We start from the raw sequence: 23,593 nt of genomic DNA, 5'->3' as shown, positions 1-23,593 counted from the left end.
GACCCTTCTTCAGAAATCATTTCTGAAGAAGGGTCTAGGCCCGAAACGTCAGCCTTCCTGCTCCTCTGATGCTGCTTGGCCTGCTGTGTTCATCCAGCTCTACACCTTGTTATCTCAGATTCTCCAGCATCTGCAGTTCCTACTATCTCTATTCTTGATCCTAATTTATTTGCCAACATATTTGTATTAAGATAATCACTGTTTCTGTTTAAAACAGAGGGGAGAGACAAGTGAGAAACGTTGCCTAGTTTTGGATGTTTAAAATGGATATTTACATTTCAAGCGCATTAACACACCTCAAACTAATCAATGAATCACTTGTAAAATGCATTGATAATGTAGGTAAACGCAGCAACCATTCTGCACCACCAGTGTCCCAAAAGTAGTTATAAAGGTAGAACCTTTCTGTTTATTTTACACCATTTTTTATGTCACCAGGGCAAGCCCAAATGTTTTATGGCCAATGAATTGCTTCTCAAGCAAAGTTATTGTCATAATGTAGGACACAAGCAGCCAATAAGTGCCTAGGAAACTCTCACAAAAGGCAATAAGAAAATGGCCTGATAATTTCAGGTTTATAATATTGCTTTAGAAAGACATGTTTATGGGATGCCAAGATAAGGCCCCTGGCTTTTCTTCTAGTGGTGGTATGTGATAGTTTACAGACTTCTAAAAGGAGAGGTAAGCCTCTTTTTATTGTTTCGTCTATTTAATTCACTCGTGGGACATGGGCATTGCTCGCTGGCCAGCATTTATTGCCCGTTCCTAGTTGCCCTTGAGAAGGTGGTGGTGAGCTACCTTCTTGAACCGCTGCAGTCCACACATTGTAGGGTGACCTACAATGCCCTTAGGGAAGGAATTCCAGGATTTTGACCCAGCGATAGTGAAGGAACGGCAATGTAATTTGAAGTCAGGATGGTGAGTTACTTGGAGGGAACTTGCAGCTGGTGGTGTTCCCATATGTCTGCTGCTCTTGACTTTCTAGATGGAAGTCGTTGTGGATTCAAAAGGTGCTGTCTCAAGATCTTTGCTGAATTTCTGCAGTGCATCTTGTAGATAGTATGCACTGCTGCTAATGAGCATGGGTGGTGGAGAGAGTGGATGCGTATGGATGTGGTGTCAGTCAAGTGGCCTGCTTTATCCTCAATGGTGTCGAGCTTCTTCAGTGTTGTTGGGGCTGCACTCATCCAGCGCAAGTGTGGAGTATTCCATCATACTCCTGACTTGTGCCTTGTAGATGGTGGACAGGCTTTGGGAAGTCAGGAGGTGTGTTACTTGCCACAGTATTCCTAGCCTCTGACCTGCTCTTGTAACCACTGTGTGCTTATATGGGGAACCCTGTTGAGTTTCTGGTCAGTGTAACCCCACGGACATTGATAGTGGGAATTTCAGTGATGGTAGCATCTCATGGACGCCCAGCTTTGAATCATTAGATCTTTTTGAAGTCTGTCCCATTTAGCATGATGATAGTGCCGCACAACACGATTGAGGGCATTCTCAATGTGAAGGTGGGACTTTGTTTCCGGTGGTCACTCTTACCAATATGGCAATGGGCAGATGCATCTGCAACCGGCAGATTGGTAAGGCTGAGGTCAAGTATGTTTTTCCCTCCTAGAGATTCCCTCACCACCTGCTGCAGACTCAGTCTAGCAGCTATGTTCTTTAGGACCCGTCCAGCTGGATCAGTAGTGCTGGTGCCGAGCCACTCTTGCTGGTGGACGTTGAAATCCCCCACCGAGAGCAAATTTTTTACCCTTGCCTGTTGGTGTAGCATTCCTTAAAATTTTGTATTGAAGTATCATCCTAGGTTATGTTCGGAATTATCTCGAATGGAATGTGAACCCATAACTTTCTGACTCTGATAAAAATGCTACTAAGTAGCCATGACTGACCACATATGTTGTTGCATAGATTAACCAATAGCTTTATGTTCTTTGATTTGAAATGTTTGTCATAATATTTATTGAGCTCGTTTATTTTCTTATCAATCTAACTTTAATTAAGCGATAGATTAGATGTCGTAGTCCTGAAAATAGCTTCAATGCAGGGAAACTTTAAAACATAATGTGATCATGTATCTTCTTACTGTTTGTGGGTTAATGCTGTGCACAATTTGGCTGCAATATTTCCTACGTTAATAATCTTCAAAGGTGCTTCATTGCCTGTCATGTCCTTTAGACCTTGAAAGTGGTTTAATAAATACAAGTTATTTTCTTTACCAACTGAACTGAAGAACCATTTCATATTAAATAAATAAATCTTCCATTTTCTTCTGCTTATAAAATGTGTTTATATCACTATTGTGTCATACATGGAGCACTTTAGTATTTTGTTGGATGAATGAATTCCTTATTGATGGCTATTAGATGTACAGGGTTAAGATCAGTTATTCCTAGCCGTTTTCTGCATACTGCAGGGAATCTATAATACTAATGACAGTCACTTCCAGGGCCAGGGAGGGGTGAGTGGGTTTGATCTGAATGTTCATAGTCCGTATTATAGTGGAGATATTATCACAATTACTCATCTATGACTTCCAAGGAAAACTGAATATGTTGAAACGTTCTGATGAAAATCACAAAGCACTGTGCAAATATAGAGTCCTGACGAAGGATTTCAGCGCAAAACATTGACTTACCTGCTCCTTGGATGCTGTCTGACCTGCTGTGCTTTTCCAGTCTCATACCAACACACACCATCTAAATATAGACTGATTTGTTCAGCGCCTAGAAGCCATGGACCCTGGGTAGAACTAAGGGCAAATTTTTGAGTAATTGTGAAGCTATTGTGAGAATGATGTTCCGGATCTCAGTGACTGTTACAAGTAATATGAAAGAATTCATCCTCCCAGACTGGATGGGGCCGTGGATCAGTATGTTTTAATTATTGAGTGTAAACCTATATCTGAAATGGTGAGTTCCAAAGAACCAAATAGCTTTTGTTATCTTTGAGTTTTCTTTGTCTTATCACTCTGAACTGGACTGTATGAGCTGGATTTTCACTTCTGAGTTGGCTGAGTCACCTTGCCACACATGCCTCAGGAGCCAAGTGCCCCATCGGGCCCGATGCCCACTCCAGCCTGAGATGGACTCAGGCCTGCTACCCCCAGGCTCAGATCGGAGCCGGACACAGATGTTCCCAAGTGCCAGGATGGACTATCTTAAAGACTTGCCTCGGTTCCTGTTTTCTGCCTAAACTTTAGGCCCTGTAGGCCTGGCACCTAATATTTCAAAGGCACCCGCCACTTAACCGCATGTCCATGCCCATCACTCACTTGTACCAGTGCATGACTCCCAGAGGCCCTGACAGCTCAATGCTAACTTAATGCCACCTGAAGCCGCACAGTCTTATAACTAGCATACAAATTCGTCCAGGATCTGTCATTAGTTGACCTCTGTGCTATGCTGATTTGAACTAAAATAATGTTCCAAATGTCGATCGCAAGCTTCACTGTATAGACAAAAATCTCATTTGTGAAAACCCATTCAATACATTTGAATTCCGTCAAATACTTAACCCTTACAAAATCAAATGTTCATGCTCATAACTCCACATGAAAGACAGCTGATCCCTTAATAACCTCTTCGAGTTCATAGTCAAACAAGCTGTGAGTTTGGAGTCCTGCTGATCAGGATAACAATAGTTCTGGAAAGCAGTCAAGCACTAGTAATGCTACAGTGATAACATGTAGGATTAAATCATTGAAAGTAGCCATTGAAATTGCTAGATCAGAGTTTTTTAATTGTCAGGCACAGGTGTGTCTTTTATTTTTAAGGAGTAGTTTATTTAAAAAAGCTTGAAAGTTCTACAGACTGAATCTGCTCTCCACAAACTTTACTGTCTGATCCAAGAATTCTTAACTCCTGCAGTGGGGGATAAGGCTCTTGTTTGGACAGAAATCTGTTCTATTTGAACTCAGCAGAGTGTTCAAGTGACCCCTACTAAGTTTGGATTCCCCAATGTGTGTCCTCCTTCCCTACTGAGGTATGTCAGAAATAGGGGCAGGACTTCTGGATATGGATCAGTCCACCACTTTTTTAGGTTTCTGTAATGTCCACAACTCTGTAAATCTAGGCCTACATGTTTAGTTGAAGCTGTAATGTTTAAGAATGTGTGCATTGTTACCCGTTACATAGTGTTTGAAGTCTGTGTATAAAAATGTTGTATTTTCTACTTCCTTCCCCCCATGCTCCTCTCCAACCCCCCCCCCCCATTGCTTCCTTTCACCACCCTCTTTCCCTCGCATCCCTCAAACCTCTTCCCTCTTTTCAACTTGACCCCCACTTCTGTCTTTCACCTATTCCTCCTCTCCCACCATTTTTGCCCTGTGACCAATTCTCAAATGACTCCACAGCCAGTGAGACCTGCAATGAATTTCACCCCATGTTTTTTACCCACGACCGATCGTTTGAGGAGTTTTTCTGCATCTGTATCCAGCTGTTAAATAAGACTTGGAAGGAAATGAGAGCAACGTCTGAGGACTTCAACAAGGTCAGTGCTGCTGCTTTGTGTTGCTGGACTGTGATAGAATTGAAGATTTATACTCCTAAAGTGAAAGATAATTTATTGATGCATGTTCTGTAATGCCAACATGTACTGTGAGAAAACCAAGTCCTGACATCGCTAACATATGGTGAATTTCCTTTGTAGCTTTAAAAAGAAACAGCACTAATGCCAGCTTCCTTCTGAATTTCATGAAGATCTTGAAATAACCACTCTGTCAAATGTCAGTGTGATATCACTGCAATGTGTGACTGATCTTGACATTTTACTCAATCCCAGCAATAGTTAATTTTCAAGGAAGATTTTTATAAACTGAGCCTTCAGCTCAACTCACATACAAGTGTAACCCACCCGATGTTTCATTCCAATCATTCCAGGTTTTGTATGCATAGAAAGCTGTTTTAATGCAGTTTTGACATCAAGTAATCTATCTAACCATTTTCCAAGCTGTTTAGATCTGTACATATGCTAGTAGCTATAAGGACATGTCTTGTGTTGTATGATGAGACAGGGCACAATGCATTTGCCAAATCAGTTTTACATGCTGTCTATTCTAAAGGTTTGCAGTGAAGCAACAAATAAACAGAAAATACATTCTGAATTCAATTCAACCTTTAATTAGATCAGGGTAAAAACAAATATATCACTCTTGGGGCAGGCAAAAGTAAGTGTGACCTTGAGTGTTTTCCCACTGCAAATTCTGTGCTAAAAGTGGTCTGAATATACAGGCTAACGTTGCAGCTAATAATATCTCATCCATTAGCTGAAAAATTGAAGCCAGTGGCAAATAGGAAGAAAACACACAACTGTCTTGTATGTCATACCTAATACAGGGAAGTTCAGTTTAATTCATTTACAGGGTGAGTGGCTTTAGTAAAGCCTGTCTTTAATTGTCATTGCGAAGATAGTGAATGCCAACTTCTTAAAATGCTATAGTTCCATTTGATGTAGGTATATCCTCACCACTGTTCAGAGAGGGACTTCCTGATTTTTATTCAATTACAAGGAAAGAGCAGTGATATTGTTTTAAGTCAGCATGTTGTGTGACTTGGTGGGGGGAGTTGCAAGATTTGGTGTTCCGATGCACCTGTGCTCATATTCTGCCAGGTAATGAAAATCTCATCTCTGCACCGTACTGACAAAGGAACCTTGGCAAGGTACTGCTGTATGATCTGTGGATCATACATACCACCACTGTGCACTGCAACGTTTAAGATGATGTTTGGGGTGCTGATCAAACAGCCTGCTTTGTCCAAGATAGTGTGGACCTTCTCAAGTATTTCTGTGCCACATGCAGGCAAGCAAGCCATATTCCATCACATTCCAGTCTTGTGCCTTGTGGATGATAGACAAGATTTGCAGAGTCAGAAAGTGAGTTACCCGTTGCAAAATTGCTCAACTCTGACTTTGTTTTGCAGCTACAGTTTTATATATACATATGGCTAGTTTAGTTCAGTTTCTGGTTGAAGTTAAACACCAGGATGTTGACATTGGTGAACTAGGCAATGCTGATTCTGTTCGATGTCAGGGGGAGATGGTTAGTTTCTCTCTTGTTGGTGATGGTCATTGTCTGATGCTTGCATGACATGCATGTAACTTGCCAAATACTAGCCGAAGCCTGGAGGATGTGCAGGTTTTGCTGCCTGTGAGCACTGACTGCTTCAGTATCATACTGAAAAATTATATTGAACATTGTGCAATCATCAGAGAACATCCCCACCTCTTAGCTTATGATGGAGGGAAGGTCATTGCTATAGGTGCAAAAACAGAAGTTGCTGGATAAGCTCAGCAGGTCTGGCAGCATCTATAAAGAAAAAATAGGAGTTCTGAGGAAAGGTTACTGGATCCGAAATGTTAACTCTGATTTTTTCTTCACAGATGCTGCCAGACCTGCTGAGCTTTTCCAGCAACTTCTGTTTTTGTTCCTGATTTACAGCATCCACAGTCCTTTTGGTTTTCATTCCTATAGGTGGTAGGCCTTGAACACTAACCTGAGGAACTCTGGCATTGATGTGCTGAAGCTGAAATGGTTGTCCTCCAATGATTTTTTTTTTCCAAGTATGATTCCAACCAGTTGAGATTTTTCTTCATTTCTCACTGATACAAATATTGTTGAGGCTCCTTCATACCATATTCAAGTGCTGCTTTGATGTCTCAAGCACTTTTTCATCTCATGTCTTAAGTTCAGCTCTTTTGTCCATGCTTGGAAAACTCCTGTGAAGAGGCCTACAGTCAAATGGCCCTGAGAGAACCCAGACTGAGCATCCATGAGCTGGTTATTGTTGGCTAAGTGTGACTGACAGCATTGTCAAAAGCAATTTCCATAATTTTGCTGATGACTGGGGCAATACATGGCCAGGTTTCATTTGTCCTGCTTTTTGTGACTAGGACTGGATGTTTTCACATTGTTGCTGTACCAGAACGAGTACAAGTCTTACATTCCACAGTAGAGTCCATGGCCTTTTTCTATACCCACTGATGTTAGCCATTTCTTGACATTACATGGAATGAAATCCAACTGTTTAATGACTGGGTTTTGTGCCAACTGAATGTCCACATTAAGATGGATGATTCACATGACGCTTCTGGCTGAAGATTGTTGCAAATACAAGTCTTGTCCTTTGTGCTAGGCTTCCCATTATTGAGGGTGCATATGCTTGTGGAGTCTCCTACTCTGATTAGTTTGTTTAATGGCCCACCCCCATTCATAACTACATGTGGCAGGACTGCAGCCCTTTAATCTGATCCATTGATTGTGGATCACTTAATTTTGTCTATCACATTCTGCTTCTTCTGTTTGGCATGCATATGCTGTAACATCACCAGGTCGACTGATCATTTTTGTTGCTGTCTGGTGCTGCTCCTGGCATGTCCTCTTGCACTTGTCATGTAAAAAGGATTTGTTCCCAGGCTTGATGGATGGTAATAGTAGACTAAGTGATATGTTTGTCCATGCAATTACAAAATGAGGTTCGATACAATTCTGCCACTGCTGATGTCTGACAACACCTCATGGTTGCCTGGTTTTGAGCTGGTGGATTCTATTCTGAATCTATCTAACTTCAGGTGGAGGTAGTGCTGAGCAACAAGATAGAAGATAGCCTCAGTCACTGCTGGAAGCTGTTCATCTCAGCCTAGGGGGATCTGTTGCATGTTTCTTGGCAGTGTCCTAGGTCCAAAACATCTATAGCTGCTTCTCAATGATTTTCCCTCCATCTTAAAGTCAGAAGCAGGTTTGCAGAGTGTTCAGTATCATTCGTGACTCCTCAGGCGCTGAAGCAGTCCATGTCCATGTGCAGCAAGACTAGTCAATATTCAGGATTGAGCTGAGAAGTTTGGCAAGAGCAATACTTTTCAGAAGTACCAGGAAGTGCCAGTCTCCAACAAGAATAAGCTTAGCTACAATTACCAGCCCAAAATACCTTACCATCAACAATCAGTGAGGTGGGCTGGTAGAAGAGGGGTTGCCATTGACCAGGAACCTAACTGGATCAGCCACATAAATAATGTGTAGCTTCAATATCTGGTCAGAGTTTGGGTTTTCTACAGTGAATAACTCATCGTCTGATGCCCCAAAGCTTATCCAACACTGACTAGGTTCATGTCAAGAATGTGATACTCTCATCTTGCTTGGATGAACATAGCTCCAAAAATAATTGACCCAGCTTTCAGGACAAACCAAAACTCTTGATTAGCACCCCTTCGACCATCTCAAACTTTCACTTGTTTGACCACTGGCCTATCATGGCTGCATCAATTTGCAGCAGCTCAAGATGTTCTACAGAACTACTTTCAGACATGTTGCTGGGAAAGGAGGGTTGGAGATATTAAAATAGGCTTAAAAGACTGGGGCATTTTTTCACTGGATTGAAGGGGGTTGAGGGGTGACCTTATTGAGGTTTATAAATTATAAGGGGCATAGATAAGGTGAATGATAAGGGTCTATTCCCTAGGGTGGGGGAGTTCAAGACAAGGGAGCATATTTTTAAGGTGAGAGGAGAAAGTTTTAAAAACGACATGAGGGGCAACTTTTTTGCACAGAGAGTGATTCGTGTATGGAATGAACTGCCAGAGAAAGTGTTGAATACAGGTACAGTTACAATGTTTAAAAGACATTTAGTTAAGTTCATGAATAGGAAAGGTTTGGAGGGATATGGGCCAAGTGCAGGCAGGTGGGACTAGTTTAGTTTGGGAACATGGTGAGCGTGGACTGGTTGGACCAAAGGGTCTGTTTCTATGCTGCATGACCGTATGAGAAAGATTGTTTCAGTAACACCTTCCAGATGTCTACCGACTTGAAGAGCAAGGTATCCTGACTTAGAAATGACATTATCATTCCTTCTTCAAAATCTTTGGAACCGCCTCATTAACCGAACTCTAGGGGTACCTATAACACCAGGATTGTAGCAGTTCAAGAAGGCAACTCATCACCAATTACTTGAGGGCAGTTTAAGAATTGACAATAGATGTGATCCTGTCAGTAATGTTCACATCCCGTTAATTAACTAGAAAAGAAATTCTGCTCTTATTTCCAACTATATTGATCATGGGACACCACTAGCATATTCCTCAGAGCAATCTTAAAAAAAAAAGTCATAGAACTGCTTTTCAGAGTGTTGTAACTAGGAGGAGGGTTATTAGCATGATTTCTTACGCATGTTTTCTAACAAAACAAAGTAGTGACCTAGAAATAGCAAAAATGTTAGAAAGTGGGTTGCATGTCCACTATAAAAACAGGTGAAGCTCTATTTATATACCAAGCACCTTGATGCTTTAAAATGCATAACTGCAAATAGCATGCGTGTTTTTTGAAGCAGCATTGGTGGAAGCCTAAGTCTGGTGGTGGAAGCCTAAGTCTGGTGCTGGACCTATTACAAATGAGAAATTTATTGTTGGTGTACGGTCCCTGAGCTGACGTTGATTTGCAGTGAGGCTGCCCAGTTGAAGATTAATCTCCAGCCACCAATAGTTTTATTTAAAAAGCTATAATCGTTCCTGCAACATTCTTGCAGATGAAGGAGAAACTGGAACACTTTTTCCTGCTCATCAGAAGACTATTGCTGTCCCATAATCAGGCCCCCTTATTGTATTCATCTTCTCTCTCCCCATTATCATCTTCACCTCGCGCTGTCTCTCTCACTCTCTCTCCCTTCCGTTGCCTTCCCACTGCCATGAATTAACCAACAAAACATTCACTATACAATTGGATAAACTGTCAGAAGATGTGTGGCAGGTTTCACTAACCCACTGCACTTATTTAGATGTGGGGTGAGGATGAATGTCGCACAACCCTCGGGCCTGTGATTTTGGGCACAACCTAGTTGCCCAGTGCCCTTTTTAACGCTTAAAAAATTACCTAATGAATTGCTCAGCTAAAGAATCTGACGTGCTGTGCAAAAATATGCTGTGATTGTATCAAGTATTATTAAGACTGATACAGACTAGTGATTGAATTATTGCTGGTGTTCTGCTGTGATATTAGATTATCTGAATTTGTTGGAGCTGTCCTGTAATTGAAATCCCTTAGAGATTTGTTGAAATAAAAATATCAAGTTGTCAATCCACCTGCTGGGCTTCATTCAGTTGCCTTAGAAGCGTAGAATCCCTACAGTGTAGAAGCAGACCTTTCAGGCCATTGGGTCCACACAATCCTCTGAAAAGCCTGCCACCCTCACCCACTTCCTTACCCTATTCCTGTAATCCATTGCTAATCCACCTAGCCTGCACATCCCTGGACACAATAGGCAATTCAGCCTGGCCAATCCACCTAACCTGCACATCTTTGGACTGTGGGAGGAAACCGGAGCACCTGGAGGAAACCCACGCAGACACGGGGAGAATGTGCTAACTCCACACAGACAGTCGCCTGAAGCTGGAATCGAACCTGCGCTGTGAGGCAGCAGTGCTAACCACCGAACCACCGTGCCGCCCTAAGTGGAATTCTTGGGCCCTAAATGAGCTAAGTGAGTTTTTAAAGCTGGAAAAGATGTGATTAGACGAACACAGAAAAAAATGCTTCTAATTGCAGGGAGAGTCCAAAACAGTAGACGATGAATGTAAGACAATCATTAACTCCAACCATGAATTCAAGAGAGAATGTTTATCAAGAAGGTGCTCAAAATTGGAAATGCATTGCCACAAGGAGTTGAGGATAGATGCATTTCATGGGAAACTGGACAAACACATGATGGAGAAAGCAATGTGAGGATGTGTTAATAGGGTCAGGTGAAAAGAGGTTGGAGAAAGCTCCTTTGGAGGGTAAATATCAGCATGAAACTTTGGGCCAGTTGGTGTGTTTCTGCAGTGTAGACTCAATGTTAATGCAAATTTTATTTGAGCATATGTTGCCAGAGTTACAGGAGTCAAAAGCTTTAGTGGGAAGAGGAATTTCTGAACAAATAATGACTATGGAGGTGGTTGCTTTCTATAATTCAGTAGGGAGTGGAGTCTTTAATACATGCAATTTATCTATGATTGACTGGTATTCACACAAACGTGAGACAGCTGCTTGCAGCAGATCTCACTGGTAGAAATATAAGTGAGGGCATGTGAAACAGTTCAAAGGCAGAATACAAAACCAAGTCAATATTGACCTTGTTGGGCTTAAATATTAAATGTAGAATGGAGAGTTTTCACATTGTGTTGCCAGTCTTTATTCTCCTGAGATTTTCGTGTCTGGATCTTGCAAGAATCTGTATAAAGTACCTTATGTCAGAAAGCTGTTTAGCTGTTAAGGGTATTTGCGTTGACAACTTTATTAGAATAACTATGCATCGCTTTTTCAAATGTGAATTAGAATTAGGTTTTTTGCACTCAAGTACGGGGATACATGAGTACAGTGAAAAGTGTACAACATCACCATTCCTGGTGCCATCGTAGGTACAAAGATACCTAGGTACAAAATCTTAGGTATAGATCAAAAAGTTCTAAAGCAGGGAGTCTACACTGAGTTTCACCTCAAGGCTGGGAGTCCGCGCTGGGCTTCCTCAAGGCTGGGAGTCCGCGGTGGGCTTCCTCAAGGCTGGGAGTCCACACAAGGATTCCTCAAGGAGGCCAGGAGTCCCCTAGAGTCGGCGCTGGCCCAACTCTTCTCCACCGATGCCATCCGAGGAATGGAGCTAAGTGGAGAGAAAGAAAAGAAGGAAAAAGAAGAAAAAAAGATGAAAAGAGGAGAAGGAATGGATGGAGTGGACGAGCTCTGGCTTACGAACCCTACTCCTCCACTATCTTCCCGTCCTGTCAGAATCAAGTAGCATAAACTGGTATATTATTGTAGAAGAGGAATATTGTGTAGAATGTAAGAGAAATAAAGGTATTACAAATATCCAATCAACTTGATATAACTGACATTTCAGCCACTGCTCACCAGCTGTCAGCCTGCTTTATTTGGGCTCCTTAGTTTAATAAACCATCACCAGGTCCCTTCCTTTTATATAGAGACAAAAAATGCTGCAAATGCTGGAATCAAAAGTAGGCAAACAGGAGGCTGGAAGAACACAGCAGGCCAGGCAGCATTTGGAGGAAAGGAGAAGTCTATGTTTCGGGTATTACCCTTCTTCAGGACTGGATGTAGGGATAGGGGGAGCTGCAGGTAAAGTCGGGGGGTGGGGGGGAGCGGTGTGGGGGATGGGTGGGGTAACAGAATGGTGGTCATAGGTGGATGGGAGGGATGAATCCAGTTGGTAGCTGGAAGGGAGGGTCAGTAGGTGGAATGGAAGGGAGGAGGTGGGACTGGAAAGGGAGCCGGGGGAGGGATGGGAAGGTAATTTGAAATTGGAACACTCAGCGTTGAGTCCTCCAGGCTGTAGGGTGCCCAGGTGGAAGATAAGTAAGGTGTTGTTCCTCAAATTTGCATTTGGAATCGCTGCGACACTGGAGGAGGACGAGGATGGACATGCCGGAGGGGGAGTGGGTGGGGATGGTATGGGGAGTTGAAATGGGCAGTGACTGGGATCTTAGGCTGGCACTATAGGCTAGGTGAAGATGCTTGGCAAAACAGTCACCTAGTATACGTTTGGTCTCACCGATGTAGAGAAGACCACATCGGGAGCACCGGATGCAGTAGACTAGGTTGGAGGAGGTGCAGGTGAAGCTGTGTCTCACCTGGAAGCACTGTTTAGGGCCCTGGATGGAGGTGAAGGAGGTGGTGTGTGGGCAGGTGTTGCATCTTTGACAGTTACAGGGAAAGGTATCTGGGGGGGTTGAAGTGGTTAGTGGGGAGTGTGGCGCAAACTACGGTGTGGCAAAGGGAATGGTCCTTACGGAAGGCAGAGAGGGTTGGGGAGTGGAAGATGCTCTGGGTGGTGGGACCTAATTGGAGTTGGCGGAAGTGTTTAAGGATGGTATGTTGGATACAGAGGCTGGTGAGGTGGAAAGTAGGACAAACGGGACCCTATCTTTATTATGTTGGGGAGGGGTGGGGTGGTTAAGAGCTGTGGAGCAGTGAATGGAGGGGGCATGGTGGATGGCTGTCTGGATGACTGAGGGGGGAAAGAGTGTTGTTTAAAAAATGGTGGACACCTGGGATGCTTGGGAGTGGAACATCTCCTCCTCAGAACAGATGCGACAGAGACGGAGAAATTGGGAAAATGGGATGGTGTTTTTGCAGGATACAGAGTGGGAGGAGGTGTAGTCTAGGTAGCTATGGGAGTCTGCGGGTTTATATAAAATGTCGGTCTGTAAACAGATGCCAGAAATGGAAACGGAGAGGTCAAGAAAGGAGAGGGAGGTGTCGGAGATCAACCAAGTGCATTTGAGAGTGGAGTGGAAGTTGTTAGCGAAGTAGATGAACTGTTCCAGTTCAGCTTGGGTGCAGGAATCAGCATCGATGTAACAGCGGAAGAGCTGGGGAACAGTACTGGTGTACTTACTGAAGAGGGACTGTTTGACATAACTGACAGAGAGGCAGGCATAGCTGGGGCCCATGTGAATGCCTGTGGCAATCCCCTGGATTTGGAGAAAGTGGGAAAAATTGAAGGAAAAGTTATTGAGAGTGAGGACTAGTTCGGCGAGGCGGAGGAGAGTATTGGTGGAGGGGGAACTGGATGGGTCTCATGGAAGTCCCCCTCCACCAATACCAGAGCCTCACCTGCACCTCCTCCAACCTTGTCTCTTGCATCCGCTGCTCCTGATGTGGTCTTCTCTACATCAGTGAGACCAAACATAGTTGAGGTGACCGTTTCTCCGAGCATCTTACCTGGACTGTAATGGCCAGCCTAAGCTCCTGGTCACCTCCCATTCCAACTCCGCCCCACCACACCCCCTCCAACATGTCTTTCCTCAGCCTCCTCCAATGTCGCAGTGACTCTGAACACAAATTTGAGGAACAGCACCTTATCTTCAGCCTGGGCAACTTACAGCCCGGAGGACTCAGCATTGAGCTCTCCAGTTTCAAAAACCTTCCCACCCATTCTCCAGTTCCCTTTCCAGACCCACTTCTTCCTTTCCATTCCATCTACTGACCCTCCCTTCCAACTACCAACTGGATTCATCCCTCCCATCGACCAACCAGCCCGTACTTACTACCAGTGTCCACTTATCACCACCTTTCCGCCTCCACCCCTTCACCCCCCCTTCTCTTTATCTGCAGCTTCTCCTATCCCCACATCCAATCCTGAAGAAGGGTAATACCCAAAACGTTGACTTCTCCTTTCCTGCCGATGCTGCCTGGCTTGCTGTGTTCTTCCAGCTTTCCTTTTATCTGCCTTGTTGTCGTACTGTGGCTGAATCACAGTTACATAATTTCCTCTTTGCTCTTTAACAGAGTAAACTTAGACTTTGTTTCTTCCTTATACCTTTTGCTTAATTCCACTTTAGTCCTCTTTCATGTAATGCTGTGCACTCTTTGCCAAAGAAATATAGCTCAAAGTATTTACAAAGTGAAGAGAAACTAGAAACTCTGGAGCGGTGGGGATATTTAGAGGTCCAAGGGCAGAATTCACTAAAATGTAGTGAATGGGTGCAAAACCTCATTTAGAAAGCTAATATAATGTTTGTCTTTATCTTGAAGAAGGATGAATTGCCATGGAGTGGAAGTCATATTACAGTTATAAAAAGATCTGATTAGATTCTGTTACTCTGTATTCCTACTCCTGTATCTGAAGAAGCTCTCTGAACAGAATGCATAATAAGTAGATTAGCAACTAAATGATGATCTTCTAATCTCCTTAGTCTGTCACAATTTGGCTAGTCTATTCTATTAATGCTGCTTTTGTCAACAATCATTTGAACTTGTTGCTCCAGTTTTAGTAAACTGAGAACATACCTTTCTGTGTGATGTTCCTTATCTGCTTCTGAATCCTTACTGGGGCCCTATTGGAGTGTATACCCAGCTTTCATTTTTGGAAATTAATCTGTGGATGAGGATTAAACATAGTCTTTAATTCTGTTCTACATTTTCTGCGGGCAGGCACATATAGGGTAATTCTCGTCCTGATCAATATTATCTCTAGATACTGTGCTTAATCCACATTCCATTACCATTACTTGCTGTGTTTAATAATTCTGCATATATATTTCATATAGTCATGCTGCTAGTTTTCCCTTTCAAAAATGTAATTACAGTATTATTAAAGCGTGGCCCATAGTAACAATTTGCAGTTATATAATTCCATCAACACACACAAAAAATACGCCAAGGGCATCTCCGAAAAGTAAGGGAAAAATCATTTATCACTATTTACTGTTCTAACCTGGCATCTGATTAATGGTTCCCAGATATCTTGATAATGTTAGCCCTCTTATGAACGTAGAGGTTCTCCTGAAATTATGTTTTTAATTAAACCATATAGCATTACTGAACCTAAGTTTCAAAGAGTTTTCATGTTAATGTTAAGCAAACTTATTTTGCTGGATAAAAGGAAAGATTGTTAGTCAGCATTTCTCATCTCAAATTCAACCAGTCTCAATTTTTGAATTTGAATAGACCTCTTCCTTTTCTCATCCAAAATCTACTCCTGATCCTAGCTTCAAAAGCACAAGATGGCAAATTGCATAGGCCAAGGTGATATGAGCAGCCATTTTCTGATTAAAGTTATAAAGCTTTATGTTAGCTACAGTCCTGCAAACCACAGATTTCTTCACAATGACAGCTGGAGAAACACAGAAGGTTAAAGTTGGTGGAATGGATAGATCTTGGAGAATTTAGGGTTGAAGAAGGTTCCAGAAGTAAGAAGGGTCAAGGCTTTGAGGAAACTTGAAAATGAAAATGAATTTTGAAATCATTTATTTGAAATTCCCTGTTTGTTATTTTAAGGGTTGTATGAAAAATTCCAACAATAATGTCAATGTCTGCATTAAAATAGTAGACACAGCAATACAACTACAGTTGCATTTGAAACACAAAAGCACATTGTGACATAGTATGAAAGAAGAGTGCAGAAACTAAATTAAAATCTGATTGATTTATTTATTTTAAATTTGCACAATCTTGCTGTCACTTATGACTAGACAGTGTGTCAATTCACAAATTGAAATAACTGTCTCATTTTCTTATTCCCCAAAGTATCACATTCATCTGGTTGAGCCTACCTGTAATACACTCAGATCTAAGTGGCTGAAATATTGTATTTACAAGACAGAATTAAAATCACTACAGAAGTGATGAAGAAGTAAAACCCTGATGTCACATTTACTTTCCAGGCTAACTTGTCTGCACAACTGCAATTAGCCGCTAATTGGCTTTGAGATGTGTCTGTTATTTGCAGCTATCTCTGAGCCAGGAGACCCATGTTCAAATCCCACCTGCTACAGAATTGTGTCGTAACATATCTGAACAGGTTGGTTAGGTAATATCTGCAGGAGTAGTTGAGCAGCGAACATTTTCGCTGAGGTCAGTTAGAAATTGCAGCTTTAAAAAGATAGACCAAGTTTAAAAATAGTTTATAAAAACCAAAAGAACTGTTCTGAGGAAGGGTCACCGGACCTGAAACGTTAACTCTGTTTTCTCCTTCACAGATGCTGCCAGACCTGCTGAGCTTTACCAGCAACTTTGTTTTTGTTCCTGTGTTTAAAAATAGTTTACTGTACTTCAGTAGCAGAATGCTTTCTTCAATGAATTGTATTCATAGCAAAGAAGAAAGGAAGGAGACCCATCACAAAACATATCTGCTAGATTTATCAAAGGCAGTCCCTGGAAGTCAAAGCTTTAATAAAGCACGATTCCAAGAGAAAAATAATGAATGACTTGAGTTCAGTTTCCGTCAGTAATGCTTGAACCAGGTGGTAGTCAGGAATGTTGTCTTACATATGTGAAAAAACATTTCATGAAGACAGATTGAGAAAGATTAATTTTGTTACAACAGTGGTTCTCAAAGCATGCTCCATTGACAACCTCCTTCACATGATTTAGGCTGGTCCTAAATTCAAGCCACTTTGACTAACTCTTTGACCAAGGAACTAGAAATGATACAGCCCTGCAATCCTGCAGAGTTCTCCTTTCAAACACATGGGGGCTTATGTCAAAATCGGAAGAGCTGTTCCACAGAATAGCCAAGCAACAACCTAACATAGTAATTCTATCAGAATTATACCTTAACATGTCTCAGTCTGCACCTTTACCATTCCTGGGTATTACCTGTCCCACTAACATGGCAAAACTGGCATATGGTTGAGACGGAGATTTCCTGGGTGCCCTCAACATTGCTAACGGACCCTTGACATCTCATGGCATCAGGACAGATACAGACAAGAAAACCTCCTGCTGATTATTTTACCATTGCACTTCAGCTGATAAATCAATACGCTTCCACTACTTGTAGGAAGCACTGAGTTTGGCAAGGACGTAGAATGTACTCTGGGTGGTGAATTTCAATGACCTTCACCAAGAATGGTGTAAATTTTGTAAGTGATTTGGATGAAGGAGTGGAAGGGTGGATTAGTAAGTTCGCGGACGATATGAAGGTGGATCGAGCTGTGGATAGTGCGGAGGGGTGTTCTAGGTTACAAAGGGTCATTGATAGGATGCAGAGCTGGGCTGAGAAGTGGCAGATGGAGTTTAACCCTGAAAAGTGTGAGGTGATTCATTTTGGAAGGACAAACTTGAAAGCAGAATACTGGGTTAACGGAAAGATTCTTGGCAGTGTGGAGGAGTAGAGGGATCTTGTGGTTCATGTCCACAGTTCCCTGAAAGCTGCCACCCAGGTGGATAGAATTGTTAAGAAGGCGTATGATGTGTTAGCTTTCATTAAAAGAGGGATTGAGTTCAAGAGCTGTGAAGTTATGCTCCAGCTGTACAAAACCCTGGTTCGGCCACATCTGGAGTATTGTGTCCAGTTCTGGTCGCCTCATTACAAGAAAGATGTGGAAGCATTGGAAAAGCTGCAGAGGAGATGTACCAGGATGTTGCCTGGAATGGAGGGAAAGCCTTAAGAGGAAAGGTTGAGAGAGCTAGGTCATTTCTCTTTAGAACAACAAAGGATGAGAGGTGTCTTGATAGAGGTGTACAAAATGATCAGAGATATAGATAGAGTAGACAGCCAGAGACGTTTTCCTAGGGTGGAGGTAGCTATTACGAGGGGGCATAGTTTTAAAGTGAGTGCAGATAGATATAGGAGAGACGTCAGAGGTAGGTTCTTTACTCAGAGAGTGGTAGGGGCTTGGAATGCATTGCCGTAGCGGGTAGCGGAGTCGGCCTCATTAGGACATTTAAACGGCTATTAGATAGGCATATGGATGATAGTATGAGGTAGGGGTGGAGGTAAGATAGACCATAGGTTTAGAGTAAAAGTTCAGGCCTGTATTGTGCTGTACTGTTCTATGTTCTATGTTCTAATGGCTCAGTAGCCCCACAGCTGATCAAGTCCTAGATTGGATCTGTAGTGGGTGATGAGGGAACCAAGAAGAGAGAAAAATGCATTTGATTCCATTGTAGAGATGAAGTCCTGACTTCACATTGAGGAAAACGTCCTTCATGTTGTGTGACACTACCACCATACTGAATGGGATAGATTTCAAACAGATCTAGCAACTTGGGGGCCATCACCAGAAGCAGAATTGTATGCTAATGTCATCCCGTTGTTGTACTACTGGACCAGTCAGATCCCAGAATGAAAACTGGCTTGTTTTTTTATTTTAGTTAACACCGTGGTCGTTCACTGAAACATAGCCACATAAGTCTTAAGATTTTTGTTGACAACATTTATGACCCAAAAGATGAATATAAATGAGAAATCAAATTACCTAGATATAGAACACAATTTGAAAGATCTTAAAGTCTCGTACTGCTTCTTGACACTATCTGTTACAAATATTCCAATCCAGAGAAGCCACCCCTCTATATCAAATGTTCGAGTTAATTTAATGATTCTCCCCAGTTCTTTGTGAATGGTGGTAACTGTGCTTTCCCTGAACTGTCCAGTACTCCTTTCTAAGAGATAGACTATATTTACTTCTGAGCTCAGGTCTCTCTCAACTGCCCTAAGAGTTTTCAATCTCTGGGTTTTCTAAAGTATAATCAGTCCTTGACTATTCAGAATCAAAACAAGCTGATGGCCTTCAATGCTTACCTGCATGTCATAAACTACAGCAGGAAACAAGAGCAATTTTCAATTAACACTACAGAGGTTGTGGTCTTTTTGATACATACAGGATTAGGACAGTACGCCAGAAGTGCTGTCTGACCTCCTTAGCTTTCAGAAAAGTTAACCAATCTCATAAGCCACTATTTTAAAATCCAAATTCTAAATCTGTTGCTTACATAGGTATACAAATATATTTCGGATACCTTTCATCATAATAAAACCATACACTAAACTCATTGCCTGGCATATTCCCCATTCTTCCAATTACCTCAAGCTTGCTGATCAGTTGGGTTCAATGAAGGTATATGAGAGAATGCCAGGAGCTGTATTAGGTACAGCTAATAATGAATTTTAAAAAATGTTGAAGCTTCAACAGAGGGCTACTTGTCAAATTGCATAAGCAGTAAGTTACAGATGGATCCAACCAATTCAAGAATATATGGATCAAATCTTGGCTGTGCAGTCCTGCCACAACCAGTAATGAATGATGGTGTGCAATTAAACCACCCACTGACAGAGAATACTGCACAAATATCTCCATCCTGTGTGATGGGGGAGCTCAGCACATCAGTGCAAGAGACAAAGCTGAAGCATTTGCAGTTATCTTCAGCCAGAAGTACTGAGTGTATAATCCATCTCAAACTCTTCCTGAGGTCCCTAGTGTCACAGATGTCAGTCTTCCGCCAATTTGATTTACTCCATATGATATCAAGAAACAGCTGAAGGTATTGCATCCTGCGAAGATTGTGGGCCTTGACAATATTCCAGCAATAGTATTGAACATTTGTGCTCAGAACTAGTCAGGGCCCTAAGCAAGCTACTCCAGTATAGTTACAACACTGGTATTGACTCATCAAGATGGAAAACTGCCCAGGAATGTCATGTGCCCAAAATGTAGGATATATCCACCTTGGCCAATAACCGTCTCATCGGTCCCCTCTCAAGTGTCATCAAAATGATGGATGGAATCATCAACAGTGTTATCAACCAGCACTTGCTCAATTAAATAACCTGTACACTGATGTTCAGTTTGGGTTCTGTCAGGCTAACTTGTACCTGAACTAAATAACACGTTGACCCAAATGCCAAAGGAAAGTGAGGGTGATTGCCCCTGATATCAAGGCAGTGTTTAACCAAGTGTGGTATCAAGATGTCCTTACAAAACTGGAGTCATTGGGAAGGGCCAAAAGTCTCCTAGCACAAAGAAACATTGTATTATTTTTAATTTATTCGTGGGGTTTGTTCATCGCTATCTGGGCCAGCATATATTGCCAATCTCTCGTCCTTCAGAAGATGTTAGTGAGCTGCGTTTTAGAGAAGCTGCAGTCTTAGTGTAGGTAGGTCCAGAATGCTATTAGGGAGAGAATTTCAGGATCTTGACACAGTGACACTGAAGGAACAGCGCTGCCCTTATTCCTCTACCTGGTGCTACTAATGGGTGTGGAAGATGCTATCTAAGGAATTTTAGTGAATTTCTGCAGTGTACCCATTGATGCTACAGAGCATCAGTGGTGGAGGGAGTGAATGTTTGTGGATGTGGTACCAATCAAGAGGGCTGCTTTGTCCTGAATAGTATCAAGCTTCTTCAGTGTTGTTGGGGCTGGCAATTGGCGAGTATTCCATCAGACTCCCGCCTTGCACCTTGAGTGATGGATTTGGAGAGTGGAGTATTGTTTTTGTGGCATTATTCGTTCTATTGAGGTTATGAGTAAAATGAGCTCTACTACGTGAAAATCCTGTTGAATATTTCCAGCTGATTTTGCTATTTATCATTAGCACTACACAAAGAAAATTCATTTTGATGTTACACAGTAATGTTTCCTAACCCTTTTGTGTTTAACAGTCTCTATTGTTTTGAGGTTGGCAAGCATTACTGTTCAGTCATTCATCTGCGTGTCTGGGGACCTAAATATTTTCATTGTTACAAAACATTCTTCAATTGTTTTTGGCACAGTAAATTTCTACCCGTTAATTGGAATTGAGCTAAATTAACTAACACTGTGCATCAAGCCACAGGACATGTACCACGTACACTGACAAGGCTACATCTTTTGATTGTGATATAGCCCATGAGTTCAGAGTGATTATTGTTAAGGGAATACAGCGAAAGGGAGGACATGGTACAATTGAAGCTAGTTGGTAGTTGTTGGGGAAAGTAATTTATCACTATCTCCAAAACATTTTTAATGAGAGTTGTTGGACTTAAGTAGCAAGTTGCACACTGACATCATATACATTGAATTGCACATGTGGGGTCAGTTTCAGTTTGTATGTTGGTCACAGAATGGTTATAGGGCAGATAGAAACTTATACGATTCTGAGGGGGATGCTCAGAGGATGTTCCCTCTTGTGGGGAATGTAGAACTAAGAGATACTGTTTTAAGATGGAGATGCAGAGGATATTTTTTCCCAAGGTTGTTGATCTTCTGTTCCTTGGCAGCAGAGGCTGTGTCATTGAATGTAATCAAAGCTCAGTTAAACAAATGTTTGATCTACAAGGCAATCTAGGTTTATGGAGGCCTATCAAGAAAGTGGATTTGAAGTTACTGTCTGATAAATCAAGCTTCTGGAGCTATGCTCATCCAGGCAAGTGCAGAGTATTCCACCACAGTCCTGATTTGTGCTTTGTAGATGGTGGACAGACTTAGGGAGTCAGTCGGTAAATTACTTTCTGCACAATTTTTTGGTCAGTGATAACTTTTGATCGTGTTGGATTCAGTGATTATACTGCTGTTAATTGTGAAGGGGAGTCAATATATGTGGAGCTGGAAAAGCACAGCAGGTCAGACAGCATCCGAGGAGCAGGGAAGTCAATGTTTCCGGCCAAAACCCTTTGTCAGGACTGGGGAGGGGGAGGGGAGCCCAGAAATAAATGAGGGGGGAGTGAGGCTGAGGGGAGGTAGGGGTTTATTGTGGTTGGACAGTGGGAAGGGCGAGCGGATAAGTGAGTTGGAAGATGGACAGGTTCTGGGAGGAAAATTTTGAAACTAGTGAAGTCAATATTCAGGCCCTTGGGCCTCCCAAGGCAAAATATGAGGTGTTGTTCCTCCAGTTTACATTTGGCCTCACGTGGACAGTGGAGGAGACCAAGGATTGACATGTCACCAGGGGAGTGGGAGGGGGAGTTAAAGTGGATGGGAACTGGAAGTTCGGGTTGATGGGTATGTGCAGAGCACAGGGTGCTCCGTGAACCGGTCCCCGAGTCTGCGTTTGGTTTTCCTGATACAGAGGGAACTTGCCCTTAAATTCACCTGGACCATTTCTGATACCTCCCTCCCCTTCCTGCACCTCTCCACCTCCATCTCCGGTAACTAACTCAGCACTGACATCCATTTCAAACCCACTGACTCCAACAGTTATGTCGATTACACCTCCTCTCACCCACCCTCCTGTAAAAATGCTATCCCATTCTCACAGTTCCTCTGCTTCCACTGGATCTGTTCCCAGGATGACGCGTTCTACCCTAGGACTTCCAAGTTATCCTCCTACTTTAGGGTCCTAGTTTCTCCTCCTCAGTTATTAACAATGCCCTCAACCGCATCTCCCCCATTTCCCGCGCTTCTGCCATCAAACCCTCTCCCCCCAACATACCACCCCACTACCCTCTGAATACAATGCATAATCCTCCAACATTCCTGCCAGCTACAATCAAACTCTACCACCAAAAAGATATTTCCCTCCCCACCCTGTCTGCTTTCCGCAGGGACCGTTCACTCTGCGACTCCCTCATCAGCTCCACACTCCCCACCAACCCCTCCACCACACCTGTGGCACCTTTCCCTGCAACTGCAGGAGGTGCAACACCTGCCCCTACACCTCCCCTCTCACCTCCATCCAAGGCCCCAAACAATCCTTCCAAATCCGGCAGAGATTCAACTGCACTTCATTTAACCTCAAGTACTGTATCCATTGCTCCTGATGTGGTCTCTTCTATGTAGGGGAGACTGGTTTGCAGAGCATCTCCACTCTACATGCACCAACCAACCCAATCTACCGGTTGCCATCCACTTTAGCTCCCCCTCCCACTCCCCTAGTGATATGTCCATCCTTGGCTCCCTCCACTGTCCGAGTGAGGCCAAACGTAAACTGGAGGAACAACACCTGTGGTTTTAGAGTCAGAGTGGACGTGTAGAAGATGCTTCCACTAGTAGGAGAGACTAGGACTCAAGGGCACAGTCTTCAAGTGAAGGCACAACCCCTTTCGAACTGAGATGAGAAAGGGTTTCTTCAGCCAGAGGATGGTAAATCTGTGGGATCTATTGCCACAGAAGGCTGTGGAGGCCAAGTCATTGAGTGTATTTAAGACAGAGATAGATCCTTGATTAGTAAGGGATCAAAGGTTATAGGGATAAGATAGCAGAATGAGGTTGCAAAAGATATCAGCCATGATTGAATGGTGGAGCACACTCGGTGGTTTGAATGGTCTAATTCTGTTCCTGCATCTTACAGTCAATTGCACTAACTATCAGTGTTTAGTGCAGACACTTTCTACCCTTGTTAGCCTAGTGATTTCCAACCTTGCAGTCCAAATTTGTAAGAAAGCTACAAAAGATATTGTCTTAAACATTTCA

General features: G+C 42.6%; 1 protein-coding gene across 9 annotated transcripts in view; it reads left to right on the top strand.

The window, feature by feature from the left end:
* Window positions 1-23,593, top strand: part of elmo1 (engulfment and cell motility 1 (ced-12 homolog, C. elegans)) — a 267,831-nt gene that overhangs the window by 178,959 nt on the left and 65,279 nt on the right. For all 9 annotated transcript variants that reach the window (XM_048613453.1, XM_048613493.1, XM_048613463.1 and 6 more), the window contains one exon: window positions 4,355-4,491. In XM_048613453.1, coding sequence (XP_048469410.1) covers window positions 4,355-4,491 — 137 coding nt within the window. The remainder of the gene's footprint in view (window positions 1-4,354; window positions 4,492-23,593) is intronic.

The sequence above is a fragment of the Rhincodon typus genome, chromosome 2 (genome assembly GCF_021869965.1).
Source record: "Rhincodon typus isolate 14 chromosome 2, sRhiTyp1.1, whole genome shotgun sequence".
Lineage (NCBI taxonomy): Eukaryota > Metazoa > Chordata > Chondrichthyes > Orectolobiformes > Rhincodontidae > Rhincodon > Rhincodon typus.
This window is presented reverse-complemented; position numbering and strand designations above follow the sequence as displayed.